The 20,708-nt window shown below is 52.9% G+C and overlaps 1 protein-coding gene across 1 annotated transcript in view; it reads right to left on the bottom strand.

Moving 5' to 3' along the window:
- Positions 1-20,708, bottom strand: part of LOC139684146 (uncharacterized) — an 800,710-nt gene that overhangs the window by 56,632 nt on the left and 723,370 nt on the right. The window contains 1 exon segment of the mRNA XM_071579747.1: positions 5,910-6,610. Within this exon segment, the coding sequence (XP_071435848.1) occupies positions 5,910-6,610 (701 nt within the window).

Genomic DNA, 20,708 nt, shown 5'->3' with positions numbered 1-20,708 from the left:
TGTCCCGCAGACGTGTCCAACTTCTTTTTTCCTCCTGTCTGTATTACTCAATTTCCAGGCAGTAGCTTTGCCCGCAGGGGTGGGGGGGTCCAGGGCAACTCTGTGCTGGGGAACTGTCTTGCCCTGCAGCTGGCTCTATCGGCTTTCCCAGCAAACCCTGCCATGCCTGCCTCCCCTCTGCCGGCTTCACTCGCTGCTCCAAGGGGAGCAGTGCTGACAGGAATTAATTCCACAGTCCCAGAGGACCTGCCCCTGGATGTCCTTGCACGACCGCCATGCCAAGCTCTGCTTCTCTAGGAGGGACTGCTGGCTCTGCACATGCATTTCTCCCAAGTGCCCTGGGGGAAGCTGAAGCTGTCACTGGGCACTTTGCCACCCTTACAAGGGTGGACCTGCCCGGGATCGGGGGTCCTGGACAGTGTTCTAGTTCGTTTCTTCCCCAAAAGATACTCATGCTTTGTTGACAAGGAGTTTCAATAGCAACAGTCCCTGCTCCACCTCTAGTGAGGGAGCACAAGGAAAACTTTTCTTTGCTTTCCCAGGAGGAGACAAAGATGGAGATGCCTTCCTTCTGCCTGGCCCACTCTGGCTCAGCTTTGCTCTTAGCTCTGCATTATAAAGGTGACACTGAGCCTCTTTTGCAACCACAGACAAAAGGCAAACTACCACTGATTATTCTCTCTCTCCACCACAAACTGGGGAAGGGAAAGCAGGAAGGAGACCATGTCTCTCTGCTCTTCTGCCTTCTGCCATCTTGGTGTCAGATGCAGCTTTCACCACTCTGCCTCTCTGCACAGGACACGCTGTCTGCCTTGCAGGGGCAGAGCTGGCCACGCCGCTTGTCCCTGTCTTTGCATATTCACGAACGGCAGAGGCAGGAGATGGGGGAAGGGACGGTGCTGTCTCCCCCTCTCCGCCTTTCCGCGCAGTCTCGGTGCTGACTGCCGCTTCCATTTTCCTACCTCTGGTATAGGGAAACTTGGATGCTGGGTGGAGGCATTGTTCTTATCAGGGGCTGTCTCGGGGATGGTGCTATCGGTGGAAGAGGCACCTCTCTCTCTATTAGCTCCACTCACACCCCGTGCAGCACTTCCTGCCTCTGTTTCATCTCTCGGTGCTCCTCACTCACTCTCTGCTAAAGCCCCCCTAGCCCCCCTTTCCGCCACCGCAGCTGCTGAAGGGGCAGCAAAGTCAGTGCCCGCTCCGCTCTCATCAGCGGGGGAGCTCAGCACAGAGGAGCAGCCCACAGCCAAGCGAGACTGATCCTGCCCTGGCTGCAGCTGCCTCTCGGTCACAAGCACCTCTAAGATTTCCAAAACTCACAAGATCTTTGTGCTGGTCTAAAGGTGAACCAGCAGGGGAAATGAACTCACCACGAGAGAGATTGTAAGTCAGACCTAAAATTTAATAATAATATTACAATAACAACACTGACACACAAGAGAAATTCCTTTCAACTCACAAAACCCCAGCAGTATAACCCAGTGTCCTGGGGCACAAACCCAAAGGGGTTTGTTTGCCCTTGTGCTGAGACCCCTGTGGTTCCCCCAGGTCCAGAACAAAAGGAAAAGAAAAACCTGTTGGTGCAGGCGAGGGCTGTGGTCTGGGCGAGAGCGGGGATCTCCTGCTGTCGAGGTCCTGCTGCTGCTCTGGATCCGACGAGAGGTTCCCGAGGTCTTCTTACCCACCACTTATGTACCCTCAGGGAGCACTCAGTCCCTCCCCCTGGGCGGGGACTCACACAGTGGGTGGTTAACTCTGGGAGCCAGGGGGTGTTGAGCTGTTGATGGCCCATTAGCAGCTCCGCCCCCCTCAGGCTGGGTGTGAAGGTGATAATGGCTCCCTGGGCAGCTGCTGCTAATGGCCCATTGACCTTGAAGAATGAATAGAGGGGGTAGAATACACAGCTTTGATCACCCCCACACAGGGTTAGCTGGTCCCTCCTGCTGAACTAGGACAATCTTGTACTGTAGCTGGCCTCGGGCAGCGATGAAATGGGGCCCGGCACTGCTGTATCGGATCTCGGCCCAAGACAGTGGAGATGTCATAGACATCATCAGCTGTCAGCTGTAACGGACTCTTCTCCAGAGCCTTCTCTGGGCTACAGTCCATATCTTCCATTCCTAAGGATTCAAAGCCACGGTACTCAGGACCACCAACAGGTTTTACGACTTCAGGCCAGGGCAGACTATTTCAAGGTGGAGGGGCATCCCCTCCCCCTCTTCCTCCCGGCTGTACCCAGCCAGGAAAACCTCCTGAGGTACTGCAGTAAGAAATTCCACTGCCCCTGCCCTGCCTTTTCCAAAGTCACATGGCACCATGTGTCCCTCTACCAGACAAAACACCCGTTTTTCCCCACAGGCTGAGGAAACAGACCAGGGCTCAAAGTCAGCTCCCCCTCCCAGCCCAATTCCAGGGAAAAGCCTCCCCTTTGTAACTGTGCTAGTAAGATACCTAAAAAGAAGAAAGAACTCTTTTTATCTCCCCCTCTCACCCGTGGTTGTCAAGAGTTGGAGTTTGCTTCTCAAAGGTCACTGAAGGGATTCTCCAAAATATCTGGCAGTGGAAGAATTCCTCCAGGGTGAAATCTCTTGCTCTGGAGTCCCTGGTGGTTCTGGGGTGCTGGATTCTCTGTTTCCACCTTTTGACACCAAACTCATGCCGTGAGGGAACCCAAAAACTGGACTCTGACCAAAGTTAATGTGGGATGAGATAAAAAAGTACATTCTTTAATGTCCAGGCTTGGGGCTTTTAGGAATACATGATGACATCTTCGTGCCCCCCCACGAACACTGGTTCCATGGTTTTATAATATTGCCCACCCAATCATTACTTTACACATTTCTTAGTCCAGCCCCAGTCCCACCCCTGTGCCATCCCCCAGGATTTGGGGCTGGGGTCACGGAGACCCTCTGTCTTCATCAGCTTCTCTTCCTCGGACTTTGGAGTTCTTCCAGTGTTCTTAGACTCACGATTGTTGGCTTATTTTTGGTCTTGTTCTGCAGGCCTTTCTGATAGTCTTCAGCTCTTGTACCATGAAAAGAGCCTAAAGAGCTAAAAGAATTTGAGCTACTAATCTGTGGTAGGGGTGAGGATATATAAACAATGAACTTGAGCTGCCAGAACACTAGAACATGAAATCTACATTTGCTAAAGCCACAAGTACTTCTAAAATGTATAAAAATGAAAAATCAGAATCCTCTTCAGCATCACTCTCTCAGCCTTAGGTGTAAACTTGGGGCACAGGATGTGACTCTTGGGGATGGGCCTGTGCAGGGCTGAGGGTTGGACTCCATGATCCTTGGGGGTCCCTTCCCACTCAGCACATTCTGGGATTCTGTGACACCAGCTGGGCTGGTCCCAGTGCATGAGGAGCCTCATTCCCCAGAAAGAACTGTGGGTGCCCCCTGTGTGGGGAGGGGTCCCAGCCCCAGCCCAGCAGGTCTGGAGGAAGGGATGTGCATCAAATTTGGGCCCCCCACAAGCCACTTGTAACACCTCAAAACTGGGCATTTTAAGCCCCCTCAGCCCCCAGTGGAGCCAAAGGTTTTCTGCAACCCCCAGAATGAGGGGGGGGGGGACTCCCAAGAGCCATTTAGAACCCGTAAAAATTGGTTGAAAACAGCAGGATTTTTCTGTCATTAGGGTCATCTCATTCCTCCAAAATGCAAGAGGCTCAACTCAGCCCATGAAAAAGAGGATGGAAACCCTCAAAAGATATTTAAAGCCCACTGAACTGGTGGGAAGCAGCAGGATCCCCTCAAAAAGAGCTCCCTGTGTCCCTTCCTGTGGGGCCCCACTCCTAGTGCTGATGTCATATGTCCCCCACACTCCCTCACAGTACCCCTCTGTCCTGGGTTGAGCTGGCAAAAGGGCAACTCTCCAGGACAGAGAAAAAGTGTTCCTCCCCCCCAACCAGCCAAGGGAAGAGAAGACGGAGAGAGGGAAAAACCTTTTAAAACCAAGTTTATGCTGAAACTAACTACATGCATTTATACAGAAAGGAGAAAATAAGAGGAAACTACAATATAACACACACTTACACAAGTTACATATATATGACAAGGAATAACTTCCCACTCCCCAGTTAATACAAAGCAAAGTCTATTACACTAGATTTGTAAGTACTCTAAGTGACACATAGCAAGAGACAGAAAGAGTAACAACAAAAATGTTTCTACTTCCTTGAATGCAAACAAAATGCAAGCAGAGGCAGCAAGGGCAAGAGCAAGGCCTGCTTCAAGACAGAAGCAGGACCACATCCGGCTTGTACCTCGGCCATAGCAGAACTAACTAAGCCACACCCACACACTGGATTTTACACCCTTTGAGATGACGTAGTATGGTATGGAATACAATATTATTGGCTGGAAGAAGTCAGCTGTGAGCTAGCTCAGCCCAGCTTAAATCAGCTGACAATCCTAGGCCTAGCTGAACTTTAAAACCTAAGTTTAGGCCCACCTGGCTAGACCCATAACAACCCCCTAGGACAAGAGCACACCCCAGAAGCTCCCTCAGTTTTTCCACACATCCCATCTCTTGTCTCCCAGTCCCCAACCCATCCTCCTCCAAGTCCCATCCCAACCCTCCCAATTTCCATCCAAGCCCTCCCAATTTTGTCCCATCCTCCCTGGGTTTGTAGCACCCCTTCTCCTGCTGCTGACTCCCCCTAAGTGAGTTTGAGTTGCTTTAAACCATTTTGGGATGGGATTGAGTCATTTCAAGTTGGCATGGAGCCATTTTGGGGTGGGATTGAGGTGTTATGAGCTGACAGATCAATCCCTCTCAGATACTGGAGTGCAAAATGATGGAGAAATGTCAGTAGGTCTGGACACCTCCAATTTTGGGGAAAACTCTCCCAAATCCCCACAGAATCCTGAAATCTTCCTGAATATTTCTTTGAACCCCAAATTCCTGCTCCAATTCCGAGGAGAATGGTAGAAATTTAGATGTCTTTGTTCAATTTCTTTATTTTAATCCCAATTTCAGGTGATTTGAATGGATGAAGATGGATCAAATAAAATAAAAAAGGACAAAAAAATGAACCATGTGAATGTGCATGGGGTTGGGTTGGGTGGCCCACAGAGAGGCAGAGCCACAGAGAATTGGAATTATGGAATTATTGAGTTTTGAAAACTTCTGAAACACCATTCAGGATTCCTTCAGGCCACAAGACAAACTAAGGGTGTGGAGCAGGGGAGATGTTTAGGGTAAAAAGTCAGCAAATCCCCCTTCCCAATGAATTTACCACTTCAGTCTGTGTCCCCATATGTGATGGCTTTGATGTGGTAAAATGCCAAGTAATCATTTCAGAGGAAAAGTCTCCCCTTCTGTCCCCCAAAAACCAAGACACAGAACATAGTTCAGCAGAATATGGTATATGAAACAGAAAATAAAATAGAAACCAAATAAAATACAAACCACACACTAAGAATAAAAGGTAGCAAGAAGAAACAGGAAATAAATTTCAACTTCCCCAGTATCTTGGTCTCCCCCCAGGAGCTCTGCAATGCCAAGAAACTCCTTGCTCATCCGGCAAGAAGAAGAAGGAAAATCCCTCCTCCCTCTCTTCTTCTATCTGAGATGATGTCAGAATATGGGATGCAATAGAGTTGGCCAGTAGGAGTCAGCTGGGCTGACCCAGCTCCAGTCAGCTGATTGTCCAAGGCCTTGCTCTAAAAACTAAAGCCTAAATCTGGGCGTAACTAAACCCATGACACCACAGATGTTCCTCCCCCTGTGTTAATCCAAGTGCCCACGGAGAACCAGGAGGATATGGAGACCACCAGCCAGGGGTCTTCCTTATGTGGCTCACAAGGAATGTGGGTGATAGAGATGGAGCAGCAGATGAAGCTTTTCCCACAGTCAGGGCACTGGTGGGGCTTCCCTCACTGGTGGGTCCGTTGGTGTTTGGTCAATGCAGAGCTCTGGGTGAATCTCTTCCCACATTCGTCACACTCATAAGGCCTCTCCCCAGTGTGGATACGCCGGTGGATGACGAGGGAGGAGTTGCATTTGAATCTCCTCCCGCAGTCGGTGCAGCAGAAGGGCCTCTCGTCCGTGTGTGCACGCTGATGTTTGAGGAGAATTGAGCTGGTCTGAAACCTCTTCCCACACTCGGAACACTCAAACGGCCTCTCCCCAGTGTGGGTCATCTGGTGGAGGATGAGCTCAGAGTTACGGATGAAGCACTTCCCACAGTCCCCACATTTGTGAGGCCTCTCACCGGTGTGAGTGCCCCGGTGGTAGATGAGGTGGGAGTTGTGGTTGAATCTCTTCCCACAGTCACTGCAGCAAAATGGCCTCTCCCCTGTGTGTGTGCGCTGATGGTCGAGGAGATTGGAGATGGTCCGACACCTCTGCCCACACTGGGAACACTCGTAGGGATGTTCCCCAGTGTGGATCATCTGGTGGCGGATCAGGTGGGAGCTCTGACTGAAGCCCTTCCCACATTCCCTACACGTGTAGGGACGTTCCCCAGTGTGGATCATCTGGTGGCGGATCAGGTGGGAGCTGTGACTGAAGCCCTTCCCACATTCCCTACACGTGTAGGGCCATTCCCCAGTGTGGATGTGCTGGTGGCGAATCAGGTCTGAGCTCTGGCTGAATCCTTTCCCACATTCCAAGCACTTGTAGCGCTTCTCCCTGCTCTGAAGCTGCTGCTGCACCCCCAGCTCAGAGCTCTGGGTGAAGCTCTGGCCATCTTTCCCACGCTGGGTGGCTCTATCCTGCTCAGAGGACCCAAAACTCGGTTGAGAGCTTCTCCTCCTGAGGGATCTCCGTGTCTTTTTCTCCTCAGTGACTTCCTGCTCTGTGGAGCTGTTCAAAACAGCCTCTGCCACCAGGTTCTGCTGGGGGGATTTGTCCTCTGTGCTCCCCGTGCTCAGCTCGGGGCCTGGGGCAGGAAGGAACAAGGACAGGCAGGGCATTTGCCTCTGGCCCACAGGGAAGGCCAAGGACATCCCCCCAAACCCGGCCCCGGCAGGACGGCGTCGGCAGCGGGGTTGTCCTGCAGCTGGGGCCATGCTGGGCTGGAAGATGCAGCACAAGAGAGGGGCAAAGGGGCACTGACTTCCTCCTCACCTGCCTGGAGGTCCCGGGGCATCTTCCTCTTCCTCGCAGCCTCCTCCTCCACCTGGCCAAGCTTTGGAAAGGAGAAATCCTGGTTTTTTGGGGAAAAAAGAAGGTGTGAGCACAATGCGTTGGGGGTTCCTCTTGCCCCAATCCATCTCTAGAAATCACTGGGCTCCTCGTGGCCTAAAAAACCTCTAAAACACCAAGGTTCAGCCCAAAAAACACTCCCAGAAGCTTTTTGTCTTTGGCCTCTCTTCTTTGGGGTTCTGGGTGTCCCTCCTGTCCTGGCTGTTGGGGGTCTCCTGTGTACTGGGGGTTCTGCTTCTCAAGGGTCCCCACCCTCTCCAGGCTGCCGGGGGTCTAGGACCCCCCACCTGCTCATTCCTGATTTTCCAGCCCCCAAATCCCCATTTCTTTGACTCCAGGATCCCTATGATCCCCCTTTCCCACCATCCCACATCTCTCAGAATCCATACTCCCTTTTCCTTTAACCTGACACCCCCTGGACTTCTCTTTCTGCGTATAGGGACCCCCTGCACCGCCCAATAATCTTTCCCCACCTCCAGTCCTGCTTTTTCTTCACCTTAAGCCCCTCCTGTTCCCACATTCCCAGGCACCGGGGAACCCTTGCACCCCCTTATCCTGCACCAATATCCACCTGCACCCCCTTTCCTTGGCATCCCACCTTTTGCAGTCCCCACACCCCTCTTTTTCTTGACTCTGGGTCCCCCACTCCTGCATTTCCCAGACCACAGACTTTCCCCTTTATGGGGCACTGGGAATTCATTTGAACCCCTTTTTCTGGCTATTCTGGTTGTCCTTACCCCATGAGTCCCTTTGTTCGACATCAGGGCCCCCTGGAATGCCTTTCCTGAGCACAGAGTCTCCCTGGACTCCCCATTCCACTTCTCCAAGCCCATACAGCCCCCCTTTCCTTGGCCCTGTGACCCCCTGAAAATTCCAACCCCCCTGCACCCACAAGATTCATGCAAAACATCAAGAGTCAGCCAAAAAAAGCTCTGCCAGGAGTTCCCCCTCTTTGGTCTCTCCACTCTGGGGTTTGGGGGGGCTCCCCTGTTCAGGCTCTGGGGGTCCCATGTGTACTGGGAGGTCCCCTCCCCAACCTGCCAATGAAGGGCCTGACACAGGCACACCAACCCCACCAAGGGGGGTCCCCGCATCCCCCCGCCCACCAAGGGGCTCTGCCAGGAACCAACACTGGGACACCCAAAAACACCACCCAGGGTCCCCAATAGCCCCCAAGGGGCATTCCCAGCTCAGCTTTGGGGTCCCTCAAGCCCCAACCATCCCGTCAAACACAAACCAAACCCCAGAGCCCCTCCAGGCTATTCGGGGCTCGGCTCGGGGGTCCCGCAGCACTTTGTCGGGGCCCTTTGCCGTCCCTGTGTGCAGCTCCGGCCCCGCCCCGCAGCAGCCCCAGCGCGGGCTCCAAGGAGCGGCACGTCCTGGTGCCATTGGGGGCTTTGTCTGGGCCCATCCCGGCTCTCGTGTTCCCTGGCACAGCCCTTATGCCCTTGGTGGGGCAGAGGGGGCACTGTGGAGTTTGGGGGGCCCCTTCTCTTTCCCTGTTCTCCTGCTGACTTGAAACCTCCTCGTGTGCACTTGGAGCAGCAGAAGAGGAAAAGGAGGAGCGTGGCTGTCCCCTGCACTTCTCCTGGTGATCTTCCTGGGTCGGCCCCGCTCCCTCCATAAGCAGGGGAGGCCCAGCGGGGCAGACAGAGCAGTTTTGGGAGGCGTTGTGAGCAACGGGCTTTTGAGAGAACAGGTCTACCCGTCCGCCGGCGCCGCCAGGTCTGCCCGTGGAGGGGCAGAGAAGGGAGGGAGGCCCGCGGGTTAAAGAGAAGGTGTGCCAGAGACAGCAGGTCTACCCAGGGGAGCAGGAGAGAACAGGTGTACCCATCAGACATAGAACGGGACTACCCAGCGGTCTCAGGGAGAACGGGTCTACCCAGGGGACTGAAATGGAACAGGTCTACCCATCACCCTGAGAGAGAACAGGTCTACCCACCCACCCTAATACACGTGGGTCTCTCGGCATCCCTCGGGCGGGACACTGAACCCCAAACTGAAAAGACCAGAAGAGGGGAACTTCTGGGAGGGTTTTTTTGGGTTAATTTCCATATTTTGAAATGAGTTTTGGATGAATCTTGATGTCTTGCAAGTTTGAGGTTGATGAGGGTTGTTTTTGGCCTGACTCTCAGTCGTTTGGAGCTTATTATGGACACCAGATGCCTGGTGACCTCTGGAGATGGGGAGCAGAGACGGGTGATAGTGGAGCTGGGGGATAGCGGATCTTCTCCTCTGACTCTCTGCTTGGCGTGGTGATTCCAAAGGCCCCTCTCTCTCCAGGTTGCTGAGGGTGTCCCCTCTCTGCAATCCCTGTTTTGGGGTCCCAGGGGTTCCCGAGCACCCAGAGCAGAGGATCAGGGGCAAAAGTACCCCTGGGACTCTCAGTAGTCCTGAGTAGGACCCTAAAGAGAGGGGAATTCCAGAAGCTCAAAGGGGTCAGATCACAGAGTCAGACCCCTGAAATTCCCGGGATCTCCAGCAGCCTTGAAAAGGAAGAACCCCAGACAGGGGACCCCAAAACACAAGGCACCCCCAACAGCCTGGACAGGGGGGACCCCCAGAGCCCCAAAGTGGAGAGAGCACAGAGAGCAAATTTTTGGGAGGGTTTTTGGGAGGTGAATCTTGGTGGTTGGAATTGCTTTCATCTTAATTTTCATACTTCGGAGGGGTTTTTTAGCCAAATTTTGAGGGTTTGGAGGTTTAGGAGATTTGTGCCAGGCACCTCCATGTGGGGGAATGGGAGGATCCCAGGAGTTTCCACCATCCAGGGATGCTCCTCAAACAAAGCCCCTTCGGGGCTTGTTCCCACACTGTGCTCACCCCTCACTCGCTCACACCGTTCCCTTTTCCAAGAGCATCATCCCCAAATGGCCCCTTTCAGCTTCTAGAAAAAAAACAATCAATAAATCCCATTTTTCTGCTTCTTAGGCCTGCCCATGTGTCTCACTCAGCTTCAGTTCTCTCTGTTTCAGGTGTCATTTTGAGATCCCAGTTTTGGAGACCTGGCATGGTTTGGAGGGTCTGGGAGGCTTTTGAGGGGTCCTGGGATGGTTTTGCAGGGTCTGGGGACAGTTTGGGGGTTCTGGTAGGGAGTTCAGGGGAATCCTGGGGTGGTTTGGGAATGTCTGGAAGTAGCCTGGGGGTCCTGGATTGGTTTGAAGAGACTGGGAGAGAATTGGGGGGCGGGGGGGGGGGGGGGCTTGATGTGGTTTGGGGGTCCTGGCGTTGTTTTGTGGGGGGGGGGGGGGAGTGTCTGGGTAGGAGTCTGGGGGGAGGTTGAGAGAATTTAGGGAGGGTTACGTGTCCTAGAAGGGGGTTTGGTGGGTCCTGCCATGCTTTGGGGGTTTGGGAGAGGGTTTAGGGCAGTCCTGGGGGTAGTTCAGGGAGTCCTGGGCAGTTTAGACTGTCTGGCAGAGTTTTGGAATTTTGGGAAGGGGATTTAAGGTAGTTCGGTAATTCCTGGGCATTTTAGACCGTCTGGAAAAGGATTGGTGGTCTGGGAGGAGGTTTGGGGGATCACCGGGGTGTGTGAAAGAGCCGAGGGCGTTTCAGAAGCTCGGGAGAGTTCAGAGGGGAATTTGGGGCATCCTGGGGGGCCGAGAGAGTTTTGGGGGTCCCGGATTGGGGGTTTGGGGCTCTCAGGGGTATTTTCGTGGGGGATTTGGGGTGTTCTGAGGCTCATCCCGGGGTGGGGGGAGGGGCTTACCCGGCTTCTTCACCTTCACGGCCAAAACGACCCCGAGGCCGTCCCGGGGGTCTGTCAGGTGTGAGCGGGTCGTGAGGGACCCCCAAAACCCGCCCTGAGTCCTCCAAATCTCCGGAAATACTCCTAAATTTTTCCGAAATCACCCCAAACTCGCCGCCATTGCTCACCTCTCCCGGCAGCGCCCTCGAGTCCCGCCCTCCGCCTGCGCCTCCTCTGATTGGTCGGCTAGCGTGCCCGTCTCGGCTCGCAGCCAATCATCGTTCAGGATTGCAGCGCGCGGTGACGGCACAATGAGACCCGCGCCATTTTGAGCCTGTCCCGTACTACAACTCCCGTCATGCACCGCGGGTCGTTCTGGCCAATCACAGGCGGGACATCAACTCCCGTCTCCCCCGCGCCCAATCGGGTCGGTCCCAGCCGGTTTGCGGCCCCCCAAGTGCCCCCGGACCCCAAACTGCCCCAGAAGTGCCCCCCGGAACCCAAACTGCCCCAGAAGTGCCCCCGGACCCCAGACTGCCCCAGAAGTGCCCCCCGGACCCGAAACTGCCCCAGAAGTGCCCCCCGGACCCCAAACTGCCCCAGAAGTGCCCAACGGACCCCCAGTACTCCCCAAATACCCACTCAGGACCATCAAATCCCCTCCCTGGGCCCCTCATACCCCCTCAGGTTTATCCAGGACTCACAAGTGTCCATTGAAAGACACTTTCAAACCCAGATTTCACCCTCGGACCCCCAAGTGCCCCCAAGTGTCTCCTCAGACCCCCAAGTGCCCCTCTAGTGCTCATAAATTCTACCCGAGACCCCCACGAGACCCCCAAGTGCCCCTCAACTGACCCCAGTTCTACCCCAACTCCCCCAAAGCCCCCCAGCACCCCCCTCCCATAGGGCCCTTTCTCAGATTTGGGGCTCCAAGGGGGCACTTGGGGGGCCGGGGGGGATTTGGGGGCACTTGGGTGGCTGGTGAGGGATTTGGGGCGAGATTTACGATTTGGAGTGGGATTAAGGGAATTTTGGGTGGAATTCAGGGAATTTTGGGTGGGATTCAAGGAATTTAAGGTAGAATTCAGGGGATTTTAAATGAAATTAGAAAAGGTTGGGTGGAATTAAAAGAATTTAGGGTGGAATTAAATAATCTTTGTGTGAAACTAAGGGGGGGTTTGTTGAATTTTAGGGATTTGCGATGAAATCCTGGGGATTCTAAGAAACATTCATGTATTTTTGAGAGGAGTTAAGAGATTTGGGGTAGATTTAGGGATATTTGGGGTAGAAATTAATAAAAATTAGATGGAATTAGGAAGTTTTGAGGTGGAAATAGGGAGATTTGGAGATTTTTAGGACAAATTAAAGTAATTTTGGGTGAAATAAATGGGATTGGAGAGATTTAAAATTAATTAAGGGAGTTCTGGGTTCAATTAATGGGGATCTTCAGTAAAATTAAGTGGATTTGGGATGAAATTGAAAATTTGGGGTGAAATGAGATCAATTTTATGTGAGGGAATTTCCAGTGGAATTCAGGAGATTTATGGTAAAATCTCAGGATTTTGATGCATTTATAGGGGTTTGAGGTGGAATTAAGGCAACTTTGAGTACAATCAGTGTGGTGTGAGGTGAAAGTCAGGGGAGGTTTCAGTGGAATTAAAGGAATTTTGAGAGGAGTTACAAGACTTTGAGGGGGATCTTGGGGTTTTTGGGGAAAACTAGGGGTACTTTGGGTGAAATTCTGGGGAATCTAGAAGAGACTAAGGGACTTTTGAATGGAATGAAGGGATTTGGGAACGAGCCAGGAGGCTTGATGGCACCATAGGAGATGATGGGACAGAGCAGGTGAGATTTTTTTGGGGTGTGAAATCCATAAATCCCCTTTTCCCAATGAATTCCCAAAGTCTGTGTCCTGATGAATGTTCCCCCACATGCACTCACCCAAGTGCCCCCAGGGACCAGGAGGGTGTGGAGACTTCCAGCCAGGTGTGATCCCAATGTGGGTCACTGGGAATGTGGGTCAAAAGGTTGTTCCCAATGTGAGTCCCAGGGAATGTGGGTCACCAGGTTGTTCCCAATGTTCCAGGTTCAGGAAGATTCCCTGCACAAAAGGAAAGACACTAAAACACAGCTGAGGTAGCAAAGCAAATTTCTTGGTGAGCAAAGCCAATGGATCCTGTTCCTTGGCACACAAACAGCACATCCCCAGCCCTGCAATCTCCCCAGGCCAATGGATCCTGTTCCTTGGCACACAAACAGCACATCCCCAGCCCTGCAATCTCCCCAAGCCAATGGATCCTGTTCCTTGGCACACAAACAGCACATCCCCAGCCCTGCAATCTCCCCGGGCCAATGGATCCTGTTCCTTGGCACACAAACAGCACATCCCCAGCCCTGCAATCTCCCCAAGCCAATGGATCCTGTTCCTTGGCACACAAACAGCACATCCCCAGCCCTGCAATCTCCCCGGGCCAATGGATCCTGTTCCTTGGCACACAAACAGCACATCCCCAGCCCTGCAATCTCCCCAAGCCAATGGATCCTGTTCCTTGGCACACAAACAGCACATCCCCAGCCCTGCAATCTCCCCAAGCCAATGGATCCTGTTCCTTGGCACACAAACAGCACATCCCCAGCCCTGCAATCTCCCCAAGCCAATGGATCCTGTTCCTTGGCACACAAACAGCACATCCCCAGCCCTGCAATCTCCCCAGCCCGCGGGGCAGGAGCAGCAGGTGCAGCAGCACTGGCGGCAGGGCAGGCAGGCAGTGCCCCTTCAGGCCGGGCCCTGCACCAAACCAGGCCCAGCTGGGCCTCCTCACCCCCAGCCCAGCCCACCCCTCCTGGCTCCTCTCTCTGCAGGGCAGCTTTGCCAGCTGCAGCACCAGCCCCTGCGTGCCCATCGCACCAGCCCAGGCTGCAGCAGCTCAAGGGGCTGACTCCGGGACAACAATGGCTCTGCCTGTCATTCTTCCTGGGGTACAGCCCAAGCTCTCAGCACTTCCAGCTCACACTGATGGCTCTTTCTCCAGGCCTCAGTTCTCCACAGGCAAACTGCACTGTTTTCTCACACCACATCGACGAGCACAACCACAGACCAAACATGACAGGCCCAGACACGACTCTGGTCCCTGACACAAAACCTGCTCAGAATAAAATGCTTCCTCTGCTTCTGGGGATTGGGAGGATAAGGCTTAGCCACAGTCTGTTCTATTTGCATGTATTACAGTTTGTCACATGATTATGGAGCACAAACTCAGCCTGGGCTGGAGAATGGATTGAGAGCAGCCCCAAAGAGGAGAAGGACTTGGGGCTGGTGATGGATGAGAAGCTCAGGCAGCCGTGCTTGGCTGGGCAGGGAAGCCACTGGCAAGAGCCCAGTGCTCCCTGAGAATCCCAGCACGGGCAGTGTCTCCTCTGGGCCAGCGAGGGGCTGGGAGAGGGGTCTGGGACAGGGTCAGAGCCCAGAGGGACCCCTCAGCAGAGATCAGATGGTGTAAATCCAGTGTGCTGGTTGGACCTGCTGGCAGCTGCCTGTCTCTCACTGAGAACTTGCTGGGCTCCCTCATTCAATGTCCTTTCAGAATGGGATTTAGGGAACAGATCTGAGGCCTCCCTGCAGGGTCCCCATTACTCCTTCAGCCCCTGATGCTGCAGGTGTGACAATTATGGGCTGAGCAGCATTTTCAGGCTCCCATGAAACCACAAGCAGATACATCTAAAATAGGCAGTGCACAAAGACATTTCTGGAACAGATCTGATTCTTGTTACTAAAAATTTATGCTCTATAAATTTCATTTCTCATATTTCCTTCTGAATTTTATCAGTAAAATTGCAATTCCCTCTTTTCATCAATTCCACCCACAATGCATTTGTGACAGTGAACTCAGTGTTTAGTCTCACCTGTAAGCACCAGGAGATATTGCAATGCCCACAAGCCCCTGAGCACTAAGGCAAGGAGAGTTAGGGCCATCCAGGCCTCATTTGCAGCACTCAAACACAGCCCTTTTACTGGTGATCTTGAAATAGAATAAAATTCCAGAGGCCACCCCAGAAAATGCCTCTGTAGTGTCAAATAAAATTAAAATATTCACCCTCCCCTCTGAGATGGACCTCTGGCCAACAGTTCCTGCCCACTCCTGTGCTGGTTGCTCCTGAGTCACCTTGCTGTCAGGTCCTAAACAGATCTTTTCAAGGGTTCCTTGCTTAGAAACTACACCCTGACACCTTTGTTTTCCCCAGAGATGTGTGAGAAAGGGCAGTGCTGGTGCCACTCAGGGCAGGGCTGAATACTGGGGTGACTTGGCAGCTCCCTCTGCACCGTCTGTGCCACCTGCATTCCTTGGAGAAATATTTCTGCCCAAATGGAACACAACAGTGGCCTGTTGGACACTCTGCCCCCAAAGGGGGAACTCTGAACATTTGGAATAAAACAATGAGCCCTCCTAAGAGCCAAGCAAAGCTTGGAGCTGTTTCCTAAAAGCATCATGTGTGGTGTCCTCAGTTGTGTCTCTGGGCAGCTCTGCAGGGGCTGCTTTGTGCAGGGCAGCCCTGGGGGCCCTTTGCCCACGGGCAGGGCTGCACTCTGGGGGTCGGGGCTTTGGTTCTTTGGTGTTCAGGGGCCACAGGGAGTCCCTGAGCCGAGATGGGGATGGTGGGCAGGGCTGGCAGGGACAGGCTGTGGTGCCTGTGACACACAAGGGCAGTGTCCCCTCAGGGCAGCTCTGCAGGGCCAGCAGGTCCTGCTGCCCCAGCACAGCCTGTGCTGTGGGTGGGTTCACACAGGGGGAGGCTGGTTTAGCCTAGTTGGGGTTGCCCTTATTCCCACACAACCATAAGTGTCCCTCTGCTTGTATATACATTTAATTTGGAGCCCTGCAAAGTCCTCCACTCATCTCTCTGGCAATGGGAATCCTTCCCTGAGCTCTGACTGTGCTCTTGCGTTTTAGGTTTGGCATCCAGGGCAATGGCCAGTGTGCCTACACCTGCTCTGACGAGATCAGGAGCAACTGGTGCTCCCAAAGGAAATTCTCCATCTGCAGCCACCCCCAGAGGAGCCCAGTGGGGTTTGGAAGGATCAAGGAACCCAGAATTCCACCTGAAACTTCCCTCTTGGCAAAGATCGACCCCCAACTGCCCTTAATCCCACACAACCATGAGGCTTTAATTTTAATTTGGAGCCCTGGAAACTCCTCGTGAGAACAGCACAGAGGGTATCCCTGGGTATTTGCAAGCACCATCGGGGTGGAGAGAGGGACCTGCAGCAGCTCAGACCCCAAACCCACATCAATCAGCCCCTGCTGGCAGCTCTGCCCTCCTGCCCATCAGGGATTGCCACTGCCCAGGAGCTGCTCCCTGCTGGAAATACAGGGGGAATCTGCTCCAGCCCCTGCCTGGACCTGGGCTCCAATGGATTTGGGGGAGTTTTACGATGGAGTCAGGGGGTTTTATACCTTTTGGATGCCTCACCTTGTCCCTGCAGCAGCCACACCACGATGCCCACCAGGACCAGTTGCCCAACCCGTCCAGCACCCAGCAGAGCCCAGAACCAGTGAGGACCTGCAATGGGACCATAGTGGGAGTGCTCTGCTTTCAATGCTCTGCCTCAGCTGCAGGTCCCCCACATCCCTCTGCTCAGCAAGGAAACCTCCCAAGGCTCTCTGGGAGCCCAGAAAGCCCCCAAGGTGCCTCTTTGTTTACTTGTCCCAGCAAAGCTGCGGTACCTCAGAGCTCAGTCCCTCCCTCTCCTGCCCTGAGCTGCACCCAGAGGTGTCCTGGGGATGGGGAGACCCCGAAGCCAAGCCCTGGGGATGTTTGGAGTGACTCCAACCCCTGTCCCTGAGCAGCAGCACCAACAACAACTGAGTCGGACCCCCATTCCCAGCTCCGTACCCTGCTGAGTGGGGAGGAGGAACAATTGGGAAGGAGGCGGGGCGGGGAGGGGAAGGGGTTTGTCGGGTTTAGTTCTACTTCTCATTCTCCTGCTCTTAGTCTGGCAGGAACAATTTAATTCACACGCCCACTCCGAGTCTGATTTGCCCGGGATGGTGCTCGGGGAGGGATCTCTCCCGCTCCCCATCCCAACTCCCGAGCCCTCCGTTGGATTTTCCCTGCCCTGCCCGCTCGCAGAGGGAGGGAGAGCGGCTTTCGTGGGTCCCGCCCCAAGGCAGGGCCCCCGCCTCCCCCCGAGCTGTCCCGCAGCTCCCTCCTCAGCCGGCCCGGATCCATCTGCTCGCAGAGCCCGGGCAGCATCTCGGCGGCTCCGCAGGGCACTCGCTGCCCCCTCCGGGCTCGCAGGGACCCCCCCGGCCTCCCCTGTGCTCCCCGCATCCCCTCCCTGCCCATCCCCTGGGAGCGCCGAGCCCGGCCCCGCTCGCAGCTCCCTCGGCCCTCGACAGCAGCAGCAGAGCCCGCGGGGCCCGACCCAGCTCCAGGGCCGGCCTGGCAGCGGCGGAGCGGGGGCAGCGAGGGCTGCGGTGGGGGGAGCGCCCGGGGCACCGGGGTGGCGCTGACTGATCCTGCCCCGTCCCTGCCCGGCCCCGTCTGGCCCTGCCCGGCCCCGTCTGTCCGTGCCCGGCCACGTCTGGCCCTGCCCGGCCCCGTCTGTCCGTGCCCGGCCCCGTCTGGCCCTGCCCGGGCGCTGCCGCCGATCGTGGCCAGTGGAGAAGTTCCGCCCAAAGAACGATGGGCGGGGTCAGGAAGGCGGAGCTGTAGGAGGTGCCGAGCTCCCATTGGCTGCTTTGCCTGTCATTCATCGATGCTGAGCGTCCATTGGGCACTCCCGCCGTCACTCTTCGTTCCCACCCACCGCGCAGTAGGACTGGCCTGCGCAGTGATGGGCGGAGACCCGGATGTGGGGGAGGCGGGAAGGGACTTGTGCGGTTTTTCCCTCCCGTGTCCTGGAGGTTTCCCCGTTCCCTTTCCAGGAGCTCCTTCTTCTCGGGACCCCCCGCGCCGTGTGGGCCGTGACGGTGAAGGTGGAGAAGCCGGGTAAGCCCCTTCCCCCACCCCTGGACCGCCCTCAGGTCCGTCCCACCTCCCACCAAAAACACCCTGAGATCCCGAAACCCTCACCTGGGACCCCCAAAACTCCCCCAGGATGCCCCAAATCTCCTCCTGGACCTGATAGAGCCACTCAAAACACCCCAGACACCCCCCCTCCCTAAAACCCCAAGACCCTCCCCGAGACCCCCAAAACACCGCACAGACCCCCCAAACTTTCACCCAGCCCCTGCAAACCATTTCCGACCCCCAAATGACCTGCCTGGTTAGGGGGGAAGGGTCACACCCAACAGTCAGTTCTGCAGCTTTTGGGCACTTTCTGGAGAGTCAAAGCCAAGACTTTGGAGAGTCAAAGGTTTGATTTGGAAATATTGTAAATCCTTCAGTGCTTGGAAAGAGGAAAACGTGCCAATAACCTGGGCTAGTGGAAAGGGATGAGCTTTAAGGGCCCTTCCAACCCAAACAATCCTGTGAGTCTGTGAATTGAGCTTGAGGAATTAGTTAAAAACCCAACTCCTCCTCTGGACTTGGATCCAGTTCCAACCCCCTGCAATTTTAGGGCTGGGTTTAGGGCTGCTTTTAGGGCTGGTTTTAGAGCTATTTTAGAGCTGGTTTTGGACAGTTTTAGAGCTGCTTTTCAGTCTGGCTTTAGGGCTGGCTTAAGAGCTCACTTCTTTCTGGTTTAGTGTTGGTTGAGGGCTGGTTTAAGGGCTGGTTTTAGTACATGTTAAGGGCTGGTTTAGGGCTGGGTTTAAGTGTAGTTTTAGGCTGGTTTTCAATACCAGTGTAAATAGCAAATTATTTTTCAAGTGCTCTCAGCACTCCAAAAGTCAATTTGACACATTAATTTATCAGAATTATTATATTCTTTATTATAGCATTTTACATTATAATTATATCTTATTACACCTGCTACAGTCCCCCACCCCAGTTGAAAGCACTGAAAAGTGTGGCATTAAAAACTGTCCCTCCACATTTTGGGATGGTCTCTCATACCTGTAATGTGCCAATGAAAAAAGATAATTTAGGGACTGAGTTCCACAGTTTTACTTCTGTGCGACAGGAAGAAAACTCAAAAATATGTGTGTTCTGTTCCAGGTTGTTCCAACCATGAGAAGATCCAGGGTGTTAATATTAATTAGGATTAATCAATTCTCAAGCTGCACACCCAGTCACACTCTCCTTACAACCAGGAGAAAGAAACCTCAGTGGGTAAAAGCTGATGCATGAACTGTAATTTTAGACTTGGAGTCTGAAAAGTTCTTTCTATCCCAGAAAATGTGACCAGCTGAGGGTGTGGATATCACTGGCTGCTCCAAGTTATTCCCCCAGTCCCACATCAATATTGAAAAGAATTAAATTTAAAAAGTTCTGTTGCAATCCAGGTCCCGACAAAACTTCCCCATGCAAAGCTTTTTGATTCTAAAAGCTGATAGAAAATGGGAGATTTATGTTGCATTATTGGCAAGTCCATGTGTTGGTTTCCTGGGCAAACCTGGGACTTTCTGCTCCTCTGGTGCTGCTCTGCCCTCAGCCCTGGGCTTGGTGACCAAAGCAGTGAAGTACCAAGGGAGATCAAACTGGTGAGCTGAGGGACTCCAGGTTTTGCTGGGGCTTGTCCCAAAGATCTCAAGGAGAGTTAAGGAATATTCATTTCCCAGATAAATTTGGGGCACCACATTTTTTGTTAAATATTGGTGTCAATGTTTTCAATACCTGTATAAATACCAAATTATTTTTAAATTGCTCTCAGCAGTCAAAAAGTCAATTCTATAAATTAATTTTTCTGTGTTATTCTATGATTTATTATAGTATTTGACAATATTCCTATTATTATATGTGTATTTATATTATATATTAATATATAATATATTGATATATATTAATATTATTATAATTTGCACATCAGCATTCACACTAATGCAACACCCAGAAAAAACCTTTTTGCACTGACAAAAAAATACTGTTTCTTTTTTGCATTTTTTTCTGTTCCCGAAATACTTTTTATTCAGTCTATTCAGTCACTATTTTTTTTCCCCACCACACACTTCAAATATTTTATTTGGAAGGACTTATTTTCTTTTATCCACTTTTTTTGTCACCCCCTACATGTTTAATGACATTATTTTCCTTATTTGCTAATTCTTTTCAGATGTAAGTAAAACTCAGTGCAATTCTCAGTCAGTTCAAGGCCACCTAAACCATATAATGAGAGCTATTCTGAGGGAATTACCTTTAAAATTGTGTATTTTTGCTGAAATTACTTTCAAATTCCTTGACCAGTTGTTCCAGGGAGGGTTCATGTCGATTCCAGGGTTAAACCAGACATTATTTAAAATTCAAGTTACAAACCTGTCTCAGTGTACACAAGATGTGTCTCCTTCAAGGCCGAAGTCTAAGTTATAAGTTGTTATTTTCCATAACTTGGCAGGTGGCAAGGCCAGACACGGACCAAAAATAATGGCATCTCATCACACCTGAATACACAGGGGTCCCCCTGTGCAGGCTCCCCTTTCTCCAGGCCCCTATTTCAGGGTCCTGGGGGTCCTGGGGCTCCCCCTTTTCCACACTGCCCCCTCTCCAGGCTGCAGGGGGTCTCTCAGCTCTGCAATCGCCCCTCTCTGCTCCCCATCCCTACAAGTCACCAGGCATCTGGTGTCCATAAAAAGCTGCGAAAAACCGAGATGCAGGTAAAAAAAAATCCCCCTCACAAATATGAAAACTGCAAAGCATCAAGATTCAGCCAAAACCCACTCCCAAATATGTAGATTAAGCCAAAAAATACGTCCCAGAAGTTCCCCTCCTCTGGTCTTTTCAATTTGAGGTTCGGGGTTCCACGCTGTTTGAGCTGCTGGGG

This window comes from Pithys albifrons, chromosome 32 (genome assembly GCF_047495875.1).
Source record: "Pithys albifrons albifrons isolate INPA30051 chromosome 32, PitAlb_v1, whole genome shotgun sequence".
NCBI classification, from domain to species: Eukaryota; Metazoa; Chordata; class Aves; order Passeriformes; family Thamnophilidae; genus Pithys; species Pithys albifrons.
This window is presented reverse-complemented; position numbering and strand designations above follow the sequence as displayed.